Raw genomic sequence first — 19,426 nt, forward strand, 5'->3', positions numbered from 1 at the left:
CCAGCCTGGGCAAGCAAGACCCCTGTCTCTACACAAAATAGAAAAGTTAGCTGGGCATTGTGGTTCATGCCTGTAGTCCCAGCTACTCAGGAGGCTGAGGCAGGAGGATTGCTTGAGCCCTGCAGTTTGAGGTTGCTGTGAGCTTAACGAGGCCACTGCATTCTAGTGGGGCAACACAGCAAGACCCTGTCAAAAAATAAAATAAAATAAAATAAAGAAGCAGAACTACTCAATAAAAGGTTTCCATGGTCAAATAAGTACGAGCTAAACAAAGCTAAATAGATTTGTACGTTGCAGGACTTGTAAAAACCTGCAACACATTTTTGATCAAGAATCTCCAAGAAGTGCACAGGGAATTTCCTGTCCTTACCTGGCCATGGAACCCTCTGTCACAAAACCTCCCCAAACATACTTTGGAAAACAATGTATCCAAAGGCCCTTCCAGTTTCTAAGATGCCCATGCAGGGGTCTCCACTGAGCCTTATCTGATGCCCACCCCCGCCAGCCAGAACACAGAGACAAGCTGGTGCCAAAGTGAAAGCTTTAATGAGCGCTGCTCAGAGAGCATCACGTCTCTCACAGCTGCCGCCAGAGTCCACCGTCCACAGCTCTCAGCTGGGCAGCAAGTGAGCTAGTTGCCCGGGGCCGAGGATCTGGAGTCTCAAGAGTGAGCTGGGGCAAAAGCAGGCTCAGGAGGCGCCCCCTGGGTGCTGGGCTCCTGGAAGTGCGGTGGACTGGGGGCCATGGGCTTCAGGCCGGCCCCTCTTCAGGCATTCCTAGCAAAGCCACGAGGGGCTCCAGGGGCGTGGGGGTCCCGATGGGCACAGGGTGGGTGCGTTCATGCTTGCGCAAGTCGCTGGCACTCAAGAAAGCCTTGGGACAGTGGGAGCAGCTGTAGGGGCGCACTGAGCTGTGGGTACGGCTGTGCTTGCGCAGCCCAGCGCGGTCTGAGAAGCTCTTTCCGCACTGGGTGCAGGGAAAGGGCCGGAGCTCCGGGTGGGAGCGCTCATGCCGCCGCAGCAGCGTCAGTGTGGAGAAGGTCTCCTTGCACTCGCGGCACACAAACTGTGGGGGCTTCTCGTCAACCTCCTCGCCCCCCACCTCGCCTGTCCCTCCCAGGGCACCAGCAGCCTCCCCGATACCAGCCTCCTGGCACTCCACGTGCTCCACTGTCATGCCCACTACTTGCCACTGTGTAGCCATCACACCCCCAGACTCCGGGGGCAGCCCCAGCAGCCCGGCGGGAGTCTCCCCCAGCCCAGCCCCTGCTGCCGCGGCTGAGCCCTCGCCCGCCACACCCACAGGCAGCGCCAACCCCACTACCAGCTCCTGTTGTGGGGGAGCCCCTGCGGCCTCACTGCTTCGATGGGTCCGCTCGTGCTTCCTCAGGCTTGACGATACCACGAAGGATTTCCCACAGGCGTTGCAGTGGAAGGGGCGCTCACCCGAGTGCACCCGGCTGTGCTTCGTGAGACTAGCACGCTCGGCGAAGGCCCGCCCGCACTCCTCGCAGCGGAAAGGCCGCTGGCCCGAGTGCACCAGCGCGTGCCGCTTGAGGTCCCAAGACGCCACAAACGTCTTGTCACACTGGAGGCACTTGAACGGCCGGTCGCCGGTGTGCACGCGCCGGTGCATGGCCAGGTCTGCCGGCTGCCGGAAGTCCTTGCCGCACTTCTCGCAGCGGTAGGGCTTCACGCCCTCGTGCGCCCGCTGATGGCGCCGGAAGCTCGACGGGTCGGAGAACATGCGGCCGCAGCGCGGGCACAGGAAGGGCTTCTCGCCGGAGTGAGTGCGCTCGTGGCTCTGGTAGGAGCTGAGCTGCGTGAAGCCCTTGCCGCAGGCCGGGCAGCGATAGGGCTTCTGCGCCGCGTGGATGCGCTGGTGGCACGTGAGTGAGGACGAGCGGGAGAAGCTCTTCCCACACTCGGAGCAGAGGAAGGGCCGCTCACCCGTGTGGGACCTGTGGGGGCGTTAGACCGGGCATGAAGGTGACAGACCCATAACCTGCCCCCCGTTGCCTGCCTGGGATGTAATTTAGGGGTCCCCCGAACATCCCTGGGGCCTAGGCCCAATCCCTTAAGAGCCACAGGGTTGCACCCCAGAGTAAGAAACCTTCAGGCTGGGAACATCTCCTGGCTTCACCAAGGACCCTCTATTCAACCTCAAAGCCAGGAACCTGGGCCGATCTGGCCGCACCGGGTCCTCAGAGCTCCATCCCAAGCCGGTCTGCGCCGCCCCATCCACCCAGGGCACCAACTTCAACTGCACGCCCAGGCCTCCGCCCCAGCGGCCCCACCCCTTCCCGTGGGCCATTCCGCTCCTTGAGACTCAACCCCATGCCCATTGGTTACAGCAGCCGCCGTTGCCCCCGCGCCAGGAAGGTGCCCTCACCGCTCGTGGTTGCGCAGGTCCTTGAGCTCAGCGTAGGCCTTGCCGCAGCGCTCGCAGCTGTAAGGCCGCAGGCCCGCGTGTGTGCGCCGGTGCTTGCGGAACACCGAGGGGTCAGCGAAGCTCTTGCCGCAGTCGGCGCAGGCATAGGGCCGCTCGCCTGTGTGGCCACGCTGGTGGATCTTGAGCTTGGAGAGCGCGCCGTAGGCCTTGGGGCAGTGCGAGCAGCGGAAGGGCAGCTCGCCAGCGTGTGAGGCCAAGTGCACGCGCAGGCACACCGGCTGCATGAAATGGCGGCCGCACTCAGGACAGGGGAAGGGCTTTTCACCCGTGTGGCTGCGCCCGTGGCTGCGCAGCTCGGGTGCCGTCTTGTAGGCCTTGGGGCACAGCGGGCACGCGTAGGGCCGAGGCTTAGTGGCTGAACCTGACACCTTGTCCCCACTGGCTTCCTCTGCCTTGGGTTCTGTCTCCGGCTTTGGCTTCACCTCAGCCACCTCCTCTGCGCAGTCTGCAGGCCCGTGTGTGGCAGCATGGCGCGCTGCCCTGGGCGCATTTGGAAATGTCTTGGTACATGACAGGCACTTATAGCGGCGGCCGGAGCGCTTATAGCCGGGGGCTGGGGACCGGGCCTCCGCAGCCTCCACCTCCATGGCCTTGGTGGGCGGGGCTTCTCTGCAAGCGAAGCAAAGTTAGACCAAAGCCATATCCCTTTGCAACTCTTCAAGGCCTCCCTCTCTCCTCATGAAAACTCTCTTAAGGCCCCAGAAGGTATGATATCTGCATTTCCCACTTAGGGCTGCTCAGCCTGAACCACAGAACCCCCACATCCTTCCTGCCACGCATTCCCGGCTGACACCTGCATTCACGTTTGCTCTCTGATCTGCTCCTTGACAAAGAGTTGGACCAGGTGACCTCAGAGGCACTAAGAGAAGAGGCTAGGGTCACAAAAGGTCCACCTGGACTTCCCCCCTCAACCTCTGAACTTTTCCAAACCCTGTGGCATTCCCAGAAGGCCCAGATTCCATCTGTCTCACCATCTTCCTTCTTCAGCTCAGTGTCCAAGGACTGTGCCAGGACGAAGGGTCTGCAGATGCAGAGGGTACCCAGATGTGGGCCTGGCCTGAAAAAGTCAACAAGTGCCCAGGGAAGACAGACTTGGGACCAGAAGAGGGTGGAGCCAATGGGCTAAATGTGGTAGTTGGCACTGTCTGGAAGTGACAGGTCCCCAGCACGTACATTCTGTTTTTCCTCTCTGGTTGGTGAGCTCTGAGACAGCAACTGCTTACACAGAATCCTGGCCTTACACAGCTGTAAGGCACTCCACCCTAGACAGGACTCCTGGTCCACCCTGTGTTCTGGAATCCCTGTTGGGCTCCTATTCCCATAACTCTGCTAATCGGGAGCTCACTCTCTGTCAAGGCAGCCTGAGCCACTGCTAGCAGCCAGAAGCCTCTTTCTGAGTCATAATCAATGTATCTGATCTAACCCAGCTGTAGCTGGGTCCCTACTTTCTGATCCAGAACCCAGACATCCTCCACCCATCTGTTCCTGGGGATCATGGCTGGGAGCAAATAGGATTAATGGCTGCATTAGTCTTAACACCAGCTCATCCTCCCTGGGGGATGAAGAGAAGAGGATTATGGCAGATCCACTTAAGGAGTGTGGGGCAGCTGCTGCTAGGGGAGTTGGGGGAGCCAGGTGTGCACAGAAGCTAGGAGGCCTAGGTTCTACTTCCAGCCCTGTGGATAACTTGCTAGGAAACCTCAGTGAAATCAGTACATGTGCACAGGCCTGTCTCCTCATCTGTACACCTCAGGGGTTGGTGGCTTCTAAGTTATGACGATGGGGTTAAGGAGGAAGATGGAGCTGAGCTGAGCCAGGAGGGTGCTGGGGGAAATACAGATAGAGGCTCAAGGCCCCTTACTCCAGGAAAGCCGTAGAAGCAGCTTACCTGGCTAACCCAGGGAGGACACAGGAGCCCCTGGGATGAGTGGAAAGGGCTGTACCCTTACAGTCAGCACACTTCTGCTGCCTCAGTCCTACACACTGTCCCTCCCCAGTCCCCGCACTCCCCCATGCAGCCAGAGTCTTCTCTCTAAAGCTGTGGTCCCCAACCCTTGGCCGCAGACCGGTACCAGTCCGTAGCCTGTTAGGAACCAGGCCGCACAGCAGGAGGTGAGTGATGGCAAGCCAGTGAAGCTTTGTTTGTATTTACAGCTGCTCCCATCACTGGCATCACTGCATAAGCTCCGCCTCCTGTCAGATGGGAGGGGTCAGATTCTCATAGGAGTGGGAACCCTACCGTAAAATGTGTAAATTGCACATGTAAGGGATCTAGGGTGCGCGCTCCTTATGAGTATCTAATGCCTGAAGATCTGAGGTGGAGCTGAGGCGGTGATGCTAGCGCTGGGAAGTGGCTGCAAATACAGATTATCATTAGCAGAGAGGCTTGACTGCACAATAAATGTAATGTGCTTGAATCATCCTGAAACCATCCTCCCCACCCCTCCGCCTACCTGCATCCGTGGAAAAATTTTCTTTCATGAAACTGGTCCCTGGTGCCAGAAAGGTTGGGGACCACTGCTCTAAAGAACTATGTGATGCTGGCTGGGCGCGGTGGCTCATGCCTGTAATCCTAGCACTCTGGGAGGCCGAGGTGGGCAGATTGTTTGAGCTCAGGAGTTCAAGACCAGCCTGAGCAAGAGTGAGACCCCGTCTCTACTGAAAAAATAGAAAGAAATTAGCTGGACAACTAAAAATATGTAGCAAAAATTAGCCAGGCATGGTGGTGCATGTCTGTAGTTCCAGCTACTTGGGAGGCTGAGGCAGGAAGATTGCTTGAGCCCAGGAGTTTGAGGTTGCTGTGAGCTAGGCTGACACCACGGCACTCTAGCCCGGGCACCAGAGTGAGACTCTGTCTCAGAAAAAAAACAAAACAAAAAAACATCTATGTGATGCTTCTTCTCCCCTGCTCAAGAAATTTCCATGGCTTCTATCACACCATGCAAGTTCCCAGGTCCTTCTGGTTGTTCCAAATCCTACCAATCCTTCATTTAAGGCCTACTTCCCCCAGGAAGCTCTTTCTGCATCTCCCCTTTGGGTTTGGGCCCCAATGCCACACAATTCAATTCTACCCTCAGCTTGGTTATTTCACTTTCCCCTCTAAATCCTGGGGCTTGAATGCGAGTTAAAGGGCTTGAGTTCTAACCTTCCCGATGAGTTGAATTCCTCCTACAGTTTCAAGGGGCTCCCTCCCTATCTCTGGATGAAGCACTCACTAGCTCCCTTTCAGACCATCTCTGGAGAGTTTGCCTGATAAAGTTTCACTTTAATAAAAACGATAGTTCACATTTAATGAGCACTTGCCAAATCCCTATTTGGCAAGTACCCTAAATTCTTTACATGTATTAACTCATTTACCCTTCATGGCAACACCATGAGAAAAGCTCTGTTATTCCCTTTTCATAGACAAGGGGACTGAGGTCCAGAACAATGGTATAGCATTGTGGTCAAGTGCACAGCCTCTGAAGTCAAACTGCCTGGCTTTGAATCTTGCTTCCATCACTTCCCACCTGATGTGATCGTGTGCAATTTACTACATGTCTTAGAACCTCAGTTTTCTCATCTAAAAAATGGAGGTAATAATAGTACTTACCTCACAGAGTTAGATGAGGATTAAATGAGAGAAGAATAATTACTGCCCTTAATTATTCAGTCTTCTCAGAGCCAGATACTTTGCTGAGTGTGCTACTTTATTTAATTCTCTTGTATCTTCCCGAGATAAGGATTATGTCCCCATTTTACAGATGAATAAATTGAGGTTCCAAGAGCTAAGTGACTTGTCCATGGTCACATAGTGACCCAGTCATGCAGCTGGCACTTAAATCCAGGTGTTTAACTTGCCTTCAGTTGTTGGGCCCTTGTTCAGTGGTCTGGGGACCTCTCAGACTTGTCTGCTGTCCCACAGTGACAAGAACCCTGAGCTCAGGTTGTATCTTCTCTCATCCCTGCAGAACTGCCTTGAGACAAGAGCCAGCACCCTTTGTGTCTCTGTTTCCCTCTCAGAGTGCTTGGCCCACCAGTTCTGAGCTCTGGCCTCTATACTGCTCCTTCCCAGCTCTGGGCCTCAGTCTTCCTACCTGTGAACCAGATGCCAGGTAGCTGGAGGGTTAAATCCCTTCTCCTAAGGCACTTCGCAAGGGAAAAGGTAAGGGAGTGCCAGGTTGGTCTCAGCAGATGCCCAGCTCCATGGACAGAGGGCCAGGTAGGCTAGGCCTCTGTCAAAAATCCCACCATTAACTCCTCACTTCACCGTTTATAAGGCCTCTTCCACCCACCACTCCCTAAAGTGATGTTTAGTTCTGTGAACTCCCTGCATCAGAATAATCATTCAGGGAGCTTTAGGTAGGACTCAGGAATCTGGACTTTAAACACACTCTCTGGATCATTCTAACCAACACTTAGGAACCAAACACACATCCTTAGATCTTCACAAGCTCCTAGGAGAGAGGCATTTTTAATTTTTACTATACCTCTTTTTCAGTTGCTGAGATTAAGGCCCACAAGGGAAAAAACTTGCACAAGTACACATAGGACTCAAACGCAAGTCTTCAGGCTCCTGGGCTACACCCTTTCTCTACAGCCTTCATTCACTCATGGTTTATTAGCCAAATCATGAGACTTCCCACTGCTCCCAGGAGAAAGACCAGTATCTTTTCCATGGCCAGCAAGGCCCTGAACCGTTGAACTCCTGCCTACCTCACCTCCCACTCCTATCCCAGTGGCTCACTAGTCTCCACCCACACTGGCCCTCTTTTTTCTCCTTGAACAGCCAAATTCTTTCCTGCTTCCGGGCCTTTGGACTAGCGGTTCCCTCTGGCAGAACTATTCTCCTAGGATCTTTGTGTAGCTGTCTCTTGGATTCTATCTGTGTCTCAGCTCCCTGTCACCTCCTCAAAGAGGGTTTTCTTGACCGCCTCTATTTTTTTTTTTTTTTTTTGAGACAGAGTCTTACCATCTTGCCTGGGCTAGAGTGCCGTGGCGTCAGCCTAGCTTACAGCAACCTCAAACTCCTGGGCTCAAGCAATCCTCCTGCCTCAGCCTCCCTGGTAGCTGGGGCTACAGGCACATGCCACCATGGCCGGCTAATTTTTTCTATTTTTAGTTGATTGGCTAATTTCTTTCTTTTTTTTCTTTTTTAGAAGAGACAGGGTCTCGCTCTTGCTCAGGCTGGTCTTGAACTCCTGAGCTCAAGCAATCCTCCCGCCTTGGCCTCCCAGAGTGCTAGGATTATAAGCGTGAGCCACCACGCCCAGCCTTGACCGCCTCTCTTAATACTATCTTTAACCCCGGCCAATCACTCTCTATCCCCTCCTCTTTAATTTCCTTCACGGTGTCATCTGGATAAAAGTCCTTGCAAGCTTGCCATGGGCAGGTGTCATTCTAAGCATTTTATGCATGTTACTCAAGCTACTCCAGCTAATCTCATAGCTGCCTAGAACTTTGTTATGGACTGAATGTGTTTCCCCCACCCCAAATTCATTAAAACCCTAATCCCGACTCTGACTATATTTGGAGATAAGGCCTTTATGCAAGTAATTAAGATTGAATGAGGCAATAAGAGTAAGGCCCTGGCCCAATAGGATTAGTGTTCTTATAAGAAGTGACACCGCAAAGAATCTAGTCATGGTCACAGCTAGTATTCAAAGCCAGGTGGTCAGACTCCCAAATTTCTGCACTCTGTTCCCTGACTACTGCTTTGCTAGCACTTACACGTCTTATGGTTTGGTAGTTGATTCTTTGTCTCCAGCACCAGAGTCCATTCTGGCAAAGAGCCAGGAAACTTTGACTATCTGCATCCTCCACACCCAAAACCCTGTTTGGTGACCCAAAACAAATGGAAGGAATCACCTCAGATGCAACTGGAACCCAGGTCTATAGCCTCTGCCTTCCCCATGGTAGGAGTCTGTGAGAATGTCCATCAATAACTATCTTTTTTTCAGAGACAAGGTCTCTCTCTGTTGCCCAAGCTGGAATGCAATAGCCTGACCATAGTTCACAGCAACCTCAAACTCCTGAGTTCCTCAAGTGATCCTCCTGCCTCAGCCTCCCCATGTAGTTGGGACTACAGGTGTGCACCACCACTCCCGGCTAATTTTTCATCTTTTTTACAGAGATGGGGTCTCACTATGTTGCCCAGGTTGGCCTTGAACTCCCAGACTCAAGCAATCCTTCCTACTCAGCCTCCCAAAGTGCTGGGATTACAGGTGTGAGCTACCATGCCTGGCCAATAACTATTAACTGAAATTTTCTGCTTTTCCAAGTTCATAAGGTCCAGCTGTTGCTCCAATGTCCTACAGTGGGCTCACTCTTGTGATGGAACTCTGTCTTTGCTTCAGTATTGGCTTAAGAGGGGGATAAAGTTCTGCTGTCTCACCAGGGATGCAGAGATTCAATTCCCAAAAAGCTTAGGGTAGGACCCTGGGGCACGGATGAGGTGAAAAAGAAGTCATCTCAGTCTCCCCATCTCTAAACAAGTAGTCACCACACAAGCCTCATAGGCCATGACAAATCTGGTGGTTGACAGAACTGTGCAGAGGTGAGTGCTAATTATCTCCTAGGCTTCCAACCTGGTCAGTTCACAACCTGATCCCAACCTACTTTCCAGACTCAGCTAGAGCAGCAGTGTCTCCCTCCCAACAGCGATCCAAGCTCCAGTCACTTCCCACCCCTATATGTGATTCAATTTCCTCTTCCTTAGGAGCCCTTGATTGCCTCATCCCATGGGAAAACTCTTTTACATCCTTCAGATACCCTCTTTCCCCAGTGCCCTCAGGAGTACTTAATGGGCGGTAGAGGTAAGGGCCATACGGCGCTCTGGGCCTCAGTTACCTCGTCCGTATAATGGGGCACCTAAAGCATGTGGGAGTTTGAAGGGCGTTAGGGCCTACGAGAGACGCTGATGAAGGGCCGGCTGCAGAAATCCTGCGCTCCTTGCTCCCTGCAACTCCTCCTCTCTTCCTGCAACCGTCTGTTATGTCGGCACCCCCGTTAGGCAGGCAGCCCCTGCAGGGCAGGACGCTAGGCTGACTAGTCTGGTTATAAGCCCTCGGAAAACGTAGCCTCGGAAAACCTAGCAAGAAGGAATGAAGGAAGAATGAGGGAATGAACAATGAATGGACGGAGGGCCGAAGGTGGGACAAAGGCTTGCAAGATGGCGTTCTTTAGGACCGCGGGAGGGGTGGCCAGGGCCTCGGCCAGGGAGGGGGGCCACAGGCGCCAGGGACCTTGCTAGGCAGGCCGCGCAGCTGGGACAAAAGCTCGCAACATGGCGGGCTCTAGGACCCTAGGGCCCGCACCACGCAAGGTCTGCAGCCGCGCTGGCCGAGCCTAGGCGTCCGCAGCAGCCGGCCAGCGGAGACAACCGGCGGGTTCTAGGACCTGCTGGGCCCGGAGCCCGCCTGGGGCGGCTCACCACCCGCCCCGCCCGCGCTGCTCGCGCCTGGCCAACCCAGTCTGCCCTAGGCGCCCACAGAGAAACTGAGGCTAACTTGGCTCGCGTCCGCGCGGGGGCCATCCGGGGCTCCCGCGGCTTCCTGCAGGCGTTTCCTACCTGAGCTGACTTGGGCTGGCTCCGTGGTGTCAGCGGCGGCTTCTCGCTCTGACGGAGCCCGGGACACTGCTAGAGAGGGGCCGGCGCTAGGACCCAGCGGGGGGGGGGGGGGGGGTGGGAGGGAGGCGGGGCCGGCGGGCCGGCGAGCGGAAGTGAAAGGAGCTTTCCCGGCTAGGGAGGAAGGAAAAATTTACGGGGAAACCTCCAACCTATGGTGGCGGAGAAATATCTTGCAAGAGGTCTCTGGGGGTGCTAAGGAGAGGAGACGCCAGGCAGGTTGATGGTATACACCGGGCTATTCCTAGCCTGGGACAGGCCACCGGAAGTGTCTCCAAGAACTAGAAGGTGGGAGGACAGCAAGGCCATGCTCAAGCTCCATGGTACCTAAATCCGCTTATATTCCACAACATTTCCTTTAATAGCGAGGAGTGGATTTAATGAAGCTTCCCCCATCTGTCTTGGGAAGAGTCAGGGAGTCCCCCGAAAAGTGTCAGCAAAATACTGTGGCCAGGGCTGCAGAATACTTTCTTCCTTATGCGCTTATTCAATGTGCACCGAAATGATTTTTAGCAGCCCTTGCCGGAAGTGTGGCTAAGGTAGTGCATAAAAGCTCACCTCTGTGACCTACGTGGGCGGAGCCAGAGTCGTGCCGAGCTAGAACCCAGAGCCGGAAGTGTGTCTCTGTTGAAAGACTGCTTGGAGGCGGGACAGGAAGTGTTCCCAAGGCGGAAGTTTCGCGGGGAAGCTTTTGCACCAAGGACACTTCCTGTTTCCTAGTAACAATAGGAAGTGTAGTGTCCGCGGAGCTGGGGGTAGACTCCTGGCTCGTGCCAGCTGCGCCCTCTTCCCTCTAACTCTTTCCTCCTTCCCCTTCGCCTTTCCGTCTTTTCCTCCCCTCCCGCCTCCCGGGAACCCTGGCAGAGTGTGCCGGTGTGGGAGCGCGAGAGCCCCCCCACAGCCACCCCTTGGGGCGCGCGGCTGCAGTTAGGGTAAGCGTCCCAGTGCGCAGGCGCGCTCTGGTTCAGGGTCCCCAACGGACGCGCCCGCGGCGGGAACAGAAAGGGCAGCCGGTGAGAGGTAGGGGGTCCTCAGAGGAAATTGGCAGAGGAGATAAGTGAGGTCGGAGGACTTCATTGGTGGTTGATTATGGGCGGGGACTCTTTGTGAGATGCGAGTTCGGAGGGGTAGGTTCAGTGAGGAGGTTTAGAGTCGGGGATAGCAATTGTGTTGGGGTCCCATGGGCATGAAGAGTCAAGAGTTGCAGAAGGACAAGGTGATGCCGGTGGCACGAGGGGCTGCTATGGAGAGCAAGGGCTTGGAAATGAAGACTGCCTCAGTGGGTTTGCTTATGTGTAAACTGCGGTAACAGGCATTGCAGTGTACTGTGAGGATCAAGTGACACAAAGAATATAGTTTACTTAGCACAGTGCCTGCACATGGTAATACTCAGCATGAGTCCCTGTCATCATCATCAGTATTAAGAGAAGAGGCAGAAGAAAAAATGAGAAAGGGTGATGAGGGTAAGCTAAGAAGCCATGGGAGAAAAAAAGGTAGGCAATGAAGTGAAAGTCCACCTTGAAATGGGATGGGATTTCCAAGATGAAAGATAGTTTGGGTTCGGAGGAAGTAGGTAAAGGAAGTGGTCAAGAGAGTCTTTTGGAAAGGAGGCCTTGTGATGCTGAAAAGACTAGGGCAGGCAGGGGAACAAGCTAGCCCGTTCCCTGAAGGGGACCTCTAACTCTCCTCTCAGGTCCTCAGTTGTCAACTGGAGAAAGTATCTGCTTTTTCAGTGCTTCTAGGCTACTCTCTTTAGCTGAAGGGTGAAGGAGGAAGGATTGGACTTGTCTTGTTGAAAGGTCTAAAAAAGGTTCTGGTTTCCTTTTAAGATGTCACAGGAAATTTTGTTTCAGAATTACAGAGAGCACAGGGTTAGGGACAGTAATACTTTCTGGAACTGGTCTGAGGAACACGATAATACATGATCTGTGATCAGAAGTAGGTTTTTTAGGACAAACTAGGACGGGCATTAAAAATTTTTTAAAAATAAAAAGAAGTAGGTTCCATCCCTTGGTTTCCTTAGCTATACTTCTAAAGATGGCTTAAGCCTAAGTAGGTCTCATTTGGGGGAGCTTATGCGCAGGGAGGCCTTAAATGATGGTGCCTCCCGGTTAGATCTAGTAGAAAGCAGGTCCCGTGGACATTGATGCTTGCGGAACCTCCCAGTAGCCTCAGATGAACTTGTTGCTCATAGAGCCAAGAGGCAAGGTTAATTCGGGTCTTCCTTTTGACCACTGCCCCCTCTTCCTAGGCCTTAGCCCCTACACCAGAAGAAGATGCTGCTGCCACCTGTCTGCACCTCCTGAACTTTCAGGTTTCTGCCACGTTGCCCCATGGAGGACACGCCCCTCTCACTCAGCTGCTCCGACTGTCAGCGCCACTTTCCTAGCCTCCCGGAACTGTCAAGGCACCGAGAACTGCTCCATCCGTCTCCCAACCAGGACAGTGAGGAGGCTGACAGCGTCCCTCGGCCTTACCGCTGTCAACAGTGTGGGCGGGGCTACCGTCACCCAGGGAGCCTAGTCAACCACCGCCGGACCCACGAGACTGGCCTTTTCCCCTGTACCACTTGTGGCAAGGACTTCACCAATCCCATGGCTCTCAAGAGCCACATGAGGACTCATGCTCCTGAGGGCCGCCGCAGGCGCAGACCCCCACGCCACAAAGAAGCCACTCCATGCCTCCAGGGTGAGACGGTGCCTAATGACTCTTGGGGCCAGAGGCTTGGCCCTGGGGAAGGCTGGGAAAACCAGACAAAACATACTGAAGAGACACCTGACTGTGAGTCTGGACCTGACCCCAGGGCAGCTTCGGGTACTTGGGAAGATCCACCCACTGGACAAAGAGAAGGCTGGGAAAGCCAGCCAGATCCTGGGGAGGGTGCAGAGGGCTGGGGGCCTGCCACCAACTCTGCCAGAGCCCCACCTCTCCCCACCCCAGCCAGCAGCCTTCTTAGCAATTTAGAACAGTATTTGGCTGAATCAGTAGTGAACTTCACAGGAGGCCAAGAGCCCACTCAGTCCCCTCCTGCTGAGGACGAGCGGCGGTACAAGTGCAGTCAGTGTGGCAAGACCTACAAGCATGCTGGGAGCCTCACCAACCATCGCCAGAGCCACACCCTGGGTGTCTACCCTTGCGCCATCTGCTTCAAGGAGTTCTCTAACCTCATGGCTCTGAAGAACCACTCACGACTCCATGCCCAATATCGGCCTTACCACTGTCCCCACTGCCCTCGTGCTTTCCGGCTCCCCCGGGAGTTGCTGGAACACCAGCACTCCCATGAGGGTGAAAAGCAGGAGCCACCGTGGGAAGAGAAAGGGATTCCCACCGCCAATGGGCACAGAGAAGAGAGCAGCCCAGACCAACTCCGTAGTACACAGGTGCTGAATGGCTCCGGGGAACTCAGCACTTCTGGGGAGCTAGAGGACAGTGGCCTGGAGGAATACCGGCCTTTCCGCTGTGGGGACTGTGGGCGTACTTACCGCCATGCTGGAAGTCTCATCAACCATCGAAAGAGCCACCAGACAGGTGTCTATCCCTGTTCGATCTGTGCTAAGCAGCTGTTCAATGCGGCTGCCCTCAAAAACCACGTGCGGGCTCACCACAGACCCCGGCAAGGAGTTGGGGAAGATGGTCAGCCATCAGTGCCACCAGCTTCCCTGCTGCTGGCTGACACTGCCCACAAAGAGAAAGAGGTCCCCACCGCCATGCTGGACCATCGGCCCTATAAGTGCAATGAGTGTGGTCGGGCTTACCGCCACCGAGGGAGCCTGGTGAACCATCGCCACAGCCATCGGACAGGGGAGTACCAGTGCTCACTCTGTCCCCGCAAGTACCCCAACCTTATGGCCCTGCGCAACCATGTGCGGGTACATTGCAAAGCTGCTCGCCGAAGTGCAGATCCAGGAACTGAGGGTCCTCCCAGCCACCTCAAGGTGGAACTCCCACCTGACCCAGTGGGAGCAGAGGCAGCCCCACACACAGATCAGGAGCATGTGTGCAAACATGAAGAGGAGACCACTCACATCCCCCCAGTAGCAGATAGGAGAGCACCACAGATATGTAGCATCTGTGGGATGCTATTTGAAGACGCCGAGAGCCTTGAGCATCATGGGCTGACCCATGAGGAAGGGGAAAATAGCAGGACAGATACCAAGGTGTTGCCTTCTCGGGCATTTGCCTGCCGAGACTGTGGAAAGAGCTATCGCCACTCTGGTAGCCTTATCAACCACAGGCAGACCCACCAGACAGGGGACTTCAGTTGTGGGGCCTGTGCCAAGCACTTCCACACCATGGCTGCCATGAAGAACCATTTGCGACGCCACAGTCGGCGGCGGAGCAAGCAGCACTGGAAGCGGGCCGGCAGCGCTGGTGCAGGGGGAGAAGGCAAACTCCCGTCGGGGAAGAACTGGGCCCACGAGTTGGAAGACGATGAGAGTCTGGACTCTCCCCGAGACCCTTCAGGGGAAAGTCCTTGTGGGGCCGAAGGGGAAAGTCGTAGGGACTGTTTGCAGGCTGAATCTAAAGGGGACCAGTGTGGGCTTGAGAGGGATGAGTCCTGTTTCCAGGGTGATAAGAAGAACGGAGGCACTGAGGAAGGACTGGAAAGGAAGGAGGCCTGTTTCCTTGACAACTTGGATATTCCAGGCGATGAAGGAAGCAACGGGACTCGCTTCTGCGATGGCCTCACTGGGGTGGACAAAGACCAGAAACCACTCACTGGCCAGCCCCATCCCTCTTCCCGCTCTGCGGAAGCTGTTGCCGGCTGGCAGGCTGAGGATGCTCACACATGTTCTGACTGTGGGCATTCTTTCCCCCATGCCACTGGCCTGCTGAGCCACAGGCCCTGCCACCCACCAGGCATCTATCAGTGCTCCCTCTGCCCAAAGGAGTTTGACTCTCTGCCTGCCCTACGCAGCCACTTCCAGAACCATGGGCCTGGGGAGGCAGCCTCAGCACAGCCTTTCCTCTGCTGCCTCTGTGGCATGATCTTCCCTGGGCGGGCGGGCTATAGGCTTCACCGGCGCCAGGCTCACAACTCCTCTGGCATGACTGAGGGCTCAGAGGAGGAGGGGGAAGAGGAAGGAGCAGCAGAGGCAGCCTCTACCGAGAGCCCACCACTGCAGCTCTCGGAAGCAGAGCTGCTGAATCAGCTGCAGCGGGAGGTGGAGGCGCTGGATGGAGCAGGTTATGGGCACATCTGTGGCTGCTGTGGTCAGACCTATGATGACCTAGGGAGCCTGGAGCGTCACCACCAGAGTCAAAGTTCTGGGACTAGCACAGACAAGGCTCCCAGCCCCTTGGAAGCGTCAGGTGATGCCACAGAGATGGTTGCAGGTGGTGTCTTGAAGGGCACAGTGACCTCTGTCTCTGGAGAGGATGGAGACACGAAGTCTGAAGAGGGAGTAGGTGCCACAGTGGTCGACAGCCTCTGCGTGCAGGGTGGTGAAAGTTTGCTGGAGGCTCAGCCCCGCCCCTTCCGCTGCAACCAGTGTGGCAAGACTTACCGCCATGGGGGCAGCCTGGTGAACCACCGTAAGATCCACCAGACTGGAGAATTCATCTGCCCCGTCTGCTCCCGCTGCTACCCCAACCTGGCTGCCTACCGTAATCACCTACGGAACCACCCTCGCTGCAAAGGCTCAGAGCCCCAGGTGGGGCCCATTGCAGAGGCAGGAGGCATCAGCGAGCCCCAGAACGTAGCAGAGGAGGGGCCAGGGCTGGCAGAAGTAGACAAGCTGCAGGAAGAACTTAAATTGGAGCCCCTGGAGGAGGTGGCAGGAGTGAAAGAAGAGGCATGGGAGGAGACCACTGTGAAAGGGGAGGAGACAGAACCGAGGCTAGAAACCGCAGAGAAGGGCTGCCAGACTGAGGCCAGCTCTGAGCGACCCTTCAGCTGCGAGGTGTGTGGCCGGTCCTACAAGCATGCTGGCAGCCTCATCAACCACCGGCAGAGCCACCAGACTGGCCACTTCGGCTGCCAGGCCTGCTCCAAAGGCTTCTCAAACCTCATGTCCCTCAAGAACCACCGGCGCATTCACGCAGATCCCCGCCGTTTCCGCTGCAGTGAGTGTGGGAAGGCCTTCCGCCTTCGGAAACAGCTGGCCAGCCACCAGCGGGTGCACATTGAACGGCGTGGGGGTACCCGAAAGCTGACTCGGGAGGATCGGCCCTTTCGGTGTGGGCAGTGCGGACGGACCTACCGCCACGCTGGCAGCCTCCTGAACCACCGGCGCAGCCATGAGACAGGCCAGTACAGCTGCCCCACCTGCCCCAAGACCTACTCCAACCGAATGGCACTGAAAGACCACCAAAGGCTACACTCGGAGAGCCGGCGGCGGCGGGCTGGACGGTCCCGGCGGTCGGCTGTGCGCTGTGCCCTCTGTGGCCACGGCTTTCCTAGCCGGGGATCTTTAGAGCGGCACCTGCGAGAGCATGAGGAGAAGACAGAACGGGAGCTGGCCAGTGGTCTAGGGGGCCCAAATGGCACAGAGGGCAGTGAGGGGAACCTGGCCAATGACCAGGTTCTAGGGGGCCGATCAGGTGGAGTTGAGTCAGTACCCCAGCTGGAGGACAGAGCCGTGAGGCCAGGGGAGCACAGTCAGAGCCCCGTCAGGGCAGCAGATTCAGAAGCCACAGAGCCACTGTCCTGGGGCATGGGGAAGGCAGATGGGTGGCAAGGAGACAGGGGACTGGTGAATCATGAAGGAGGTTGCGTTTCTCAGGGTCAGGTACTGACCAAGCCAGATGAGTCAGAGGACAGTGTCCCCCGGAGTCCTTGCCACCTTGGTGACAGCCAGTCCAATGGACCTAGTCTGAGTCACATGGATAGCTGGGACAATGGAGACAACAGCTCTCAGCTTCAGCCAGAGAGCCACCCCTCTTCCTGCAGCCAGTGTGGCAAGACCTATTGCCAGGCCGGTAGCCCCTTGAACCACCAAAATACCAACAAGACAGCCCGACACTATTGCCTGCCCTGCTCCAAGGAGTTCTTGAATCCTGTGGCCACTAAGAGCCCTAGCCACAACCACATAGATGCCCAGACCTTTGCCTGCCCTGACTGTGGCAAGGCCTTTCAGTCCCACCATGAACTGGCCAGCCACCTGCAGACTCATGCTGGGGACCACAGTCAGGTGCCAGCCCAGACAGAGGAGGCCAGAGGTCCCAAAGCTGGGACTGTGGAGGGCAAGATGAGTCTCACTGGTCAAGGGAAAGCCCAGGAGCCCCCATCAGAAACCCCCAGACCCTCAGGAGAGAATGCTGAGAAAGCTAGTGGAGGACAAGGAGCAAAGTCCACAGTGGCTGAAGACAAGGAGCGGCCCTTCCGCTGTGCCCAGTGCGGGCGTTCCTACCGCCATGCTGGCAGCCTGCTGAACCACCAGAAGGCCCACACCACGGGACTGTATCCCTGCTCCCTGTGCCCCAAACTTCTACCCAACCTGCTCTCTCTTAAGAACCATGGCAGGACCCACACGGACCCCAAGCGCCACCGCTGCAGTATCTGTGGCAAGGCCTTCCGGACAGCCGCCCGGCTGGAGGGCCATGGGCGGGTCCATGCACCCCGGGAGGGGCCTTTCCCCTGCCCCCACTGTCCCCGCCACTTCCGCCGCCGAATCAGCTTCCTGCAGCACCAGCAGCAGCACCAGGAAGAATGGACAGTGGCCAGCTCTGGTACGGGGGCATGAGCGGGCTCTGGCAAAGGACTGAAGGGTCCTAAAAGGAGGTGGGCACACAGTGGAGGGTGAAATCAGGCCCCAAGGTGGGTGGGGGAGCACGGAGTGCGAGGAGAGAGTCGTGGATCTCGAGGCGGCCGGGGGCTTGCATATGGAGTGACAAAACTAGTGTGAGGATGCCGCCTTTGCAGCAGCCGAGATCTGCACCTCAGGTCAGACAGCATGGTGGGTTGGGGCAGTGCCGGGGTGGGGGGTGGTCAGCGGGAGGGGCAGCTGTTAGGGCTCCTCAGCTTTGCTGTAGCCAAAGAGGAATGGTCTTGCTGTTTGGGGGGAGGTAGGTGGGTACCATCTGGCTACCACATCTGGAAACTCTTCTGCTTCAGCCAGTAAAGTAATGATTTCCAGAAAAAGATGGAGCCTTTGACTTGGTCTAGGTTCTGTTCTTTCCTAGGGCAGGCAGGGAGCCAGAGAATGGGGAATGGGGCACGGCCTTTGTGGCTTCATGCTGACTGGGCCACAGAAACTGGGTCACTGGTTGGCACCCAACTCCCTGTCCCTCTGCCTACATTTTGTCTCTGTCCCTCCTCCTCTCTTGAAAACAAGACCTCTGTTCCTTTCCCGTCAGTATTGCCCACGCACGTCTCTTCTCCTTCTCTTTATTCAACCCCTTTCTTCTCCTCCCTCTGCTGCATGTTTTGTTTTTTTTTTTGGATCCAACTAAACCACCCTTCCCGCCTTCACCCCCGCTGTGCACCTTTACCTGGAGGACTGAGTCACAGATAATTGTTTCTTTGAAGCCCAGGCCCAGCTGAGCAACAACAGTCATTAGCCCCTATCTGACATCTCCTATCAGAGGGATCTGCGGAGCGGCCTCCACCCTGCCCTGTTGCAGGTCCTCCCGCGGCTGTGGAGGAGTGGGGCACCCTGCGCCTTCCGCAAGCCCGGGGCTTGCTCTCTCTGCATCCTCTGGAGAGGACCCATTCCATCTAGCAGCCCCCAGGGGTGGGTGTACCTGAGTCGGTGGGCCCTTGACCAGCACTTGTCAGGGAAGGAGGGGATGGTGGGTGAGAGTCCCCTGAGAGCTAAGGGATGGCTTTCATGATAAAAGATTTCTTGTGACCTCAAGGGAAATGATTGAGGAGCCAGGTAGCCACGGCTGGGAAAATAACCGGGAGTCCTAGGATTCCCAGGTTCTCCAACAGGCCTCTGGGGCCACGCGTGGGCAGGGGGGAGTGGCCCACAGGGCTGGTGGCGGGGTCTGCCCCTCAGTCAGTGACCACCTCTCTCTCTCCCCAGGAGCCCCAGTGGCACCAGCGGCGGGCAAAGGGGCCTTGTCCTTGCCCCATCCACCCACCCCCACGACCCCTCTCCTGGACCCTTCGCCCCAGTGGCCTGCAGACCTCAGCTTCTCCCTCTGAACTTCAAGTCTCCAAAGATCAGAATATTAGGGAGGGGGTGCAGGCAGGGAGGGGCTTGGTCTCCCCGTTTCGCTCAGGAGTAGTTTGGGCATCCCCATCTCCTCTCCTCTCCTTGTGTGAAGAGGACCCAACTCTGGCTTCTTTCCCACAAAGGGGGTGGGGCATTCCTCGTGTCCCTGTCCTTGAAGGACCTTCTTCCCCCAGCCTTTGTCACCATGCTCTTCCTGGTGCCGGCCTCTGCCAAGATGCTCGGCCACCCTCACCAGCCAGATTCCAAC

The 19,426-nt window shown here is 56.1% G+C and overlaps 2 protein-coding genes across 4 annotated transcripts; one reads left to right on the forward strand and one right to left on the reverse strand.

Moving 5' to 3' along the window:
• Positions 1 to 480: 480 nt before the first annotated feature.
• Positions 481 to 10,593, reverse strand: ZNF668 (zinc finger protein 668). 3 transcript variants are annotated; one of them, XM_069485652.1, is made up of 3 exons: positions 10,001 to 10,593; positions 2,392 to 3,060; positions 481 to 1,960 (listed from the first exon to the last, which is right to left on the reverse strand). In XM_069485652.1, exons 2-3 carry the CDS (start codon positions 3,036 to 3,038, stop codon positions 751 to 753), a joined length of 1,857 nt encoding a protein of 618 aa, XP_069341753.1. In that variant the 5' UTR covers positions 3,039 to 3,060; positions 10,001 to 10,593; the 3' UTR covers positions 481 to 750. The 3 variants fall into 3 exon arrangements, with proteins under 3 accessions (XP_069341753.1, XP_069341752.1, XP_069341754.1); XM_069485651.1 differs by lacking the exon at positions 10,001 to 10,593 and adding an exon at positions 9,049 to 9,840; XM_069485653.1 differs by lacking the exon at positions 10,001 to 10,593 and adding an exon at positions 3,423 to 3,861.
• A 1,488-nt stretch (positions 10,594 to 12,081) lies between these two features.
• On the forward strand, positions 12,082 to 19,222 carry ZNF646 (zinc finger protein 646). The gene is made up of 2 exons (XM_069486064.1): positions 12,082 to 17,728; positions 19,027 to 19,222. Exons 1-2 carry the CDS (start codon positions 12,391 to 12,393, stop codon positions 19,146 to 19,148), a joined length of 5,460 nt encoding a protein of 1,819 aa, XP_069342165.1. The 5' UTR covers positions 12,082 to 12,390; the 3' UTR covers positions 19,149 to 19,222.
• Positions 19,223 to 19,426: the final 204 nt, after the last annotated feature.

This window comes from Eulemur rufifrons, chromosome 14, assembly GCF_041146395.1.
Source record: "Eulemur rufifrons isolate Redbay chromosome 14, OSU_ERuf_1, whole genome shotgun sequence".
NCBI classification, from domain to species: domain Eukaryota; kingdom Metazoa; phylum Chordata; class Mammalia; order Primates; family Lemuridae; genus Eulemur; species Eulemur rufifrons.

Bases quoted from the DNA above. Each gene is read 5' to 3' on its own strand.
- ZNF668 (XM_069485651.1), bottom strand. From the start codon at position 9,167: ATGAGGCAATCAAGGGCTCCTAAGGAAGAGGAAATTGAATCACATATA. The intron at 3,061-9,048 runs GTAGGTTGGGAT...CTTCGCTTGCAG, and splicing joins GCTCTAGCTGAGTCTGGAAA to AGAAGCCCCGCCCACCAAGG. The intron at 1,961-2,391 runs GTGAGGGCACCT...ACGCCCCCACAG, and splicing joins GACCTGCGCAACCACGAGCG to GTCCCACACGGGTGAGCGGC.
- ZNF646 (XM_069486064.1), top strand. From the start codon at position 12,391: ATGGAGGACACGCCCCTCTCACTCAGCTGCTCCGACTGTCAGCGCCAC. The intron at 17,729-19,026 runs GTACGGGGGCAT...CTCTCTCCCCAG, and splicing joins ATGGACAGTGGCCAGCTCTG to GAGCCCCAGTGGCACCAGCG.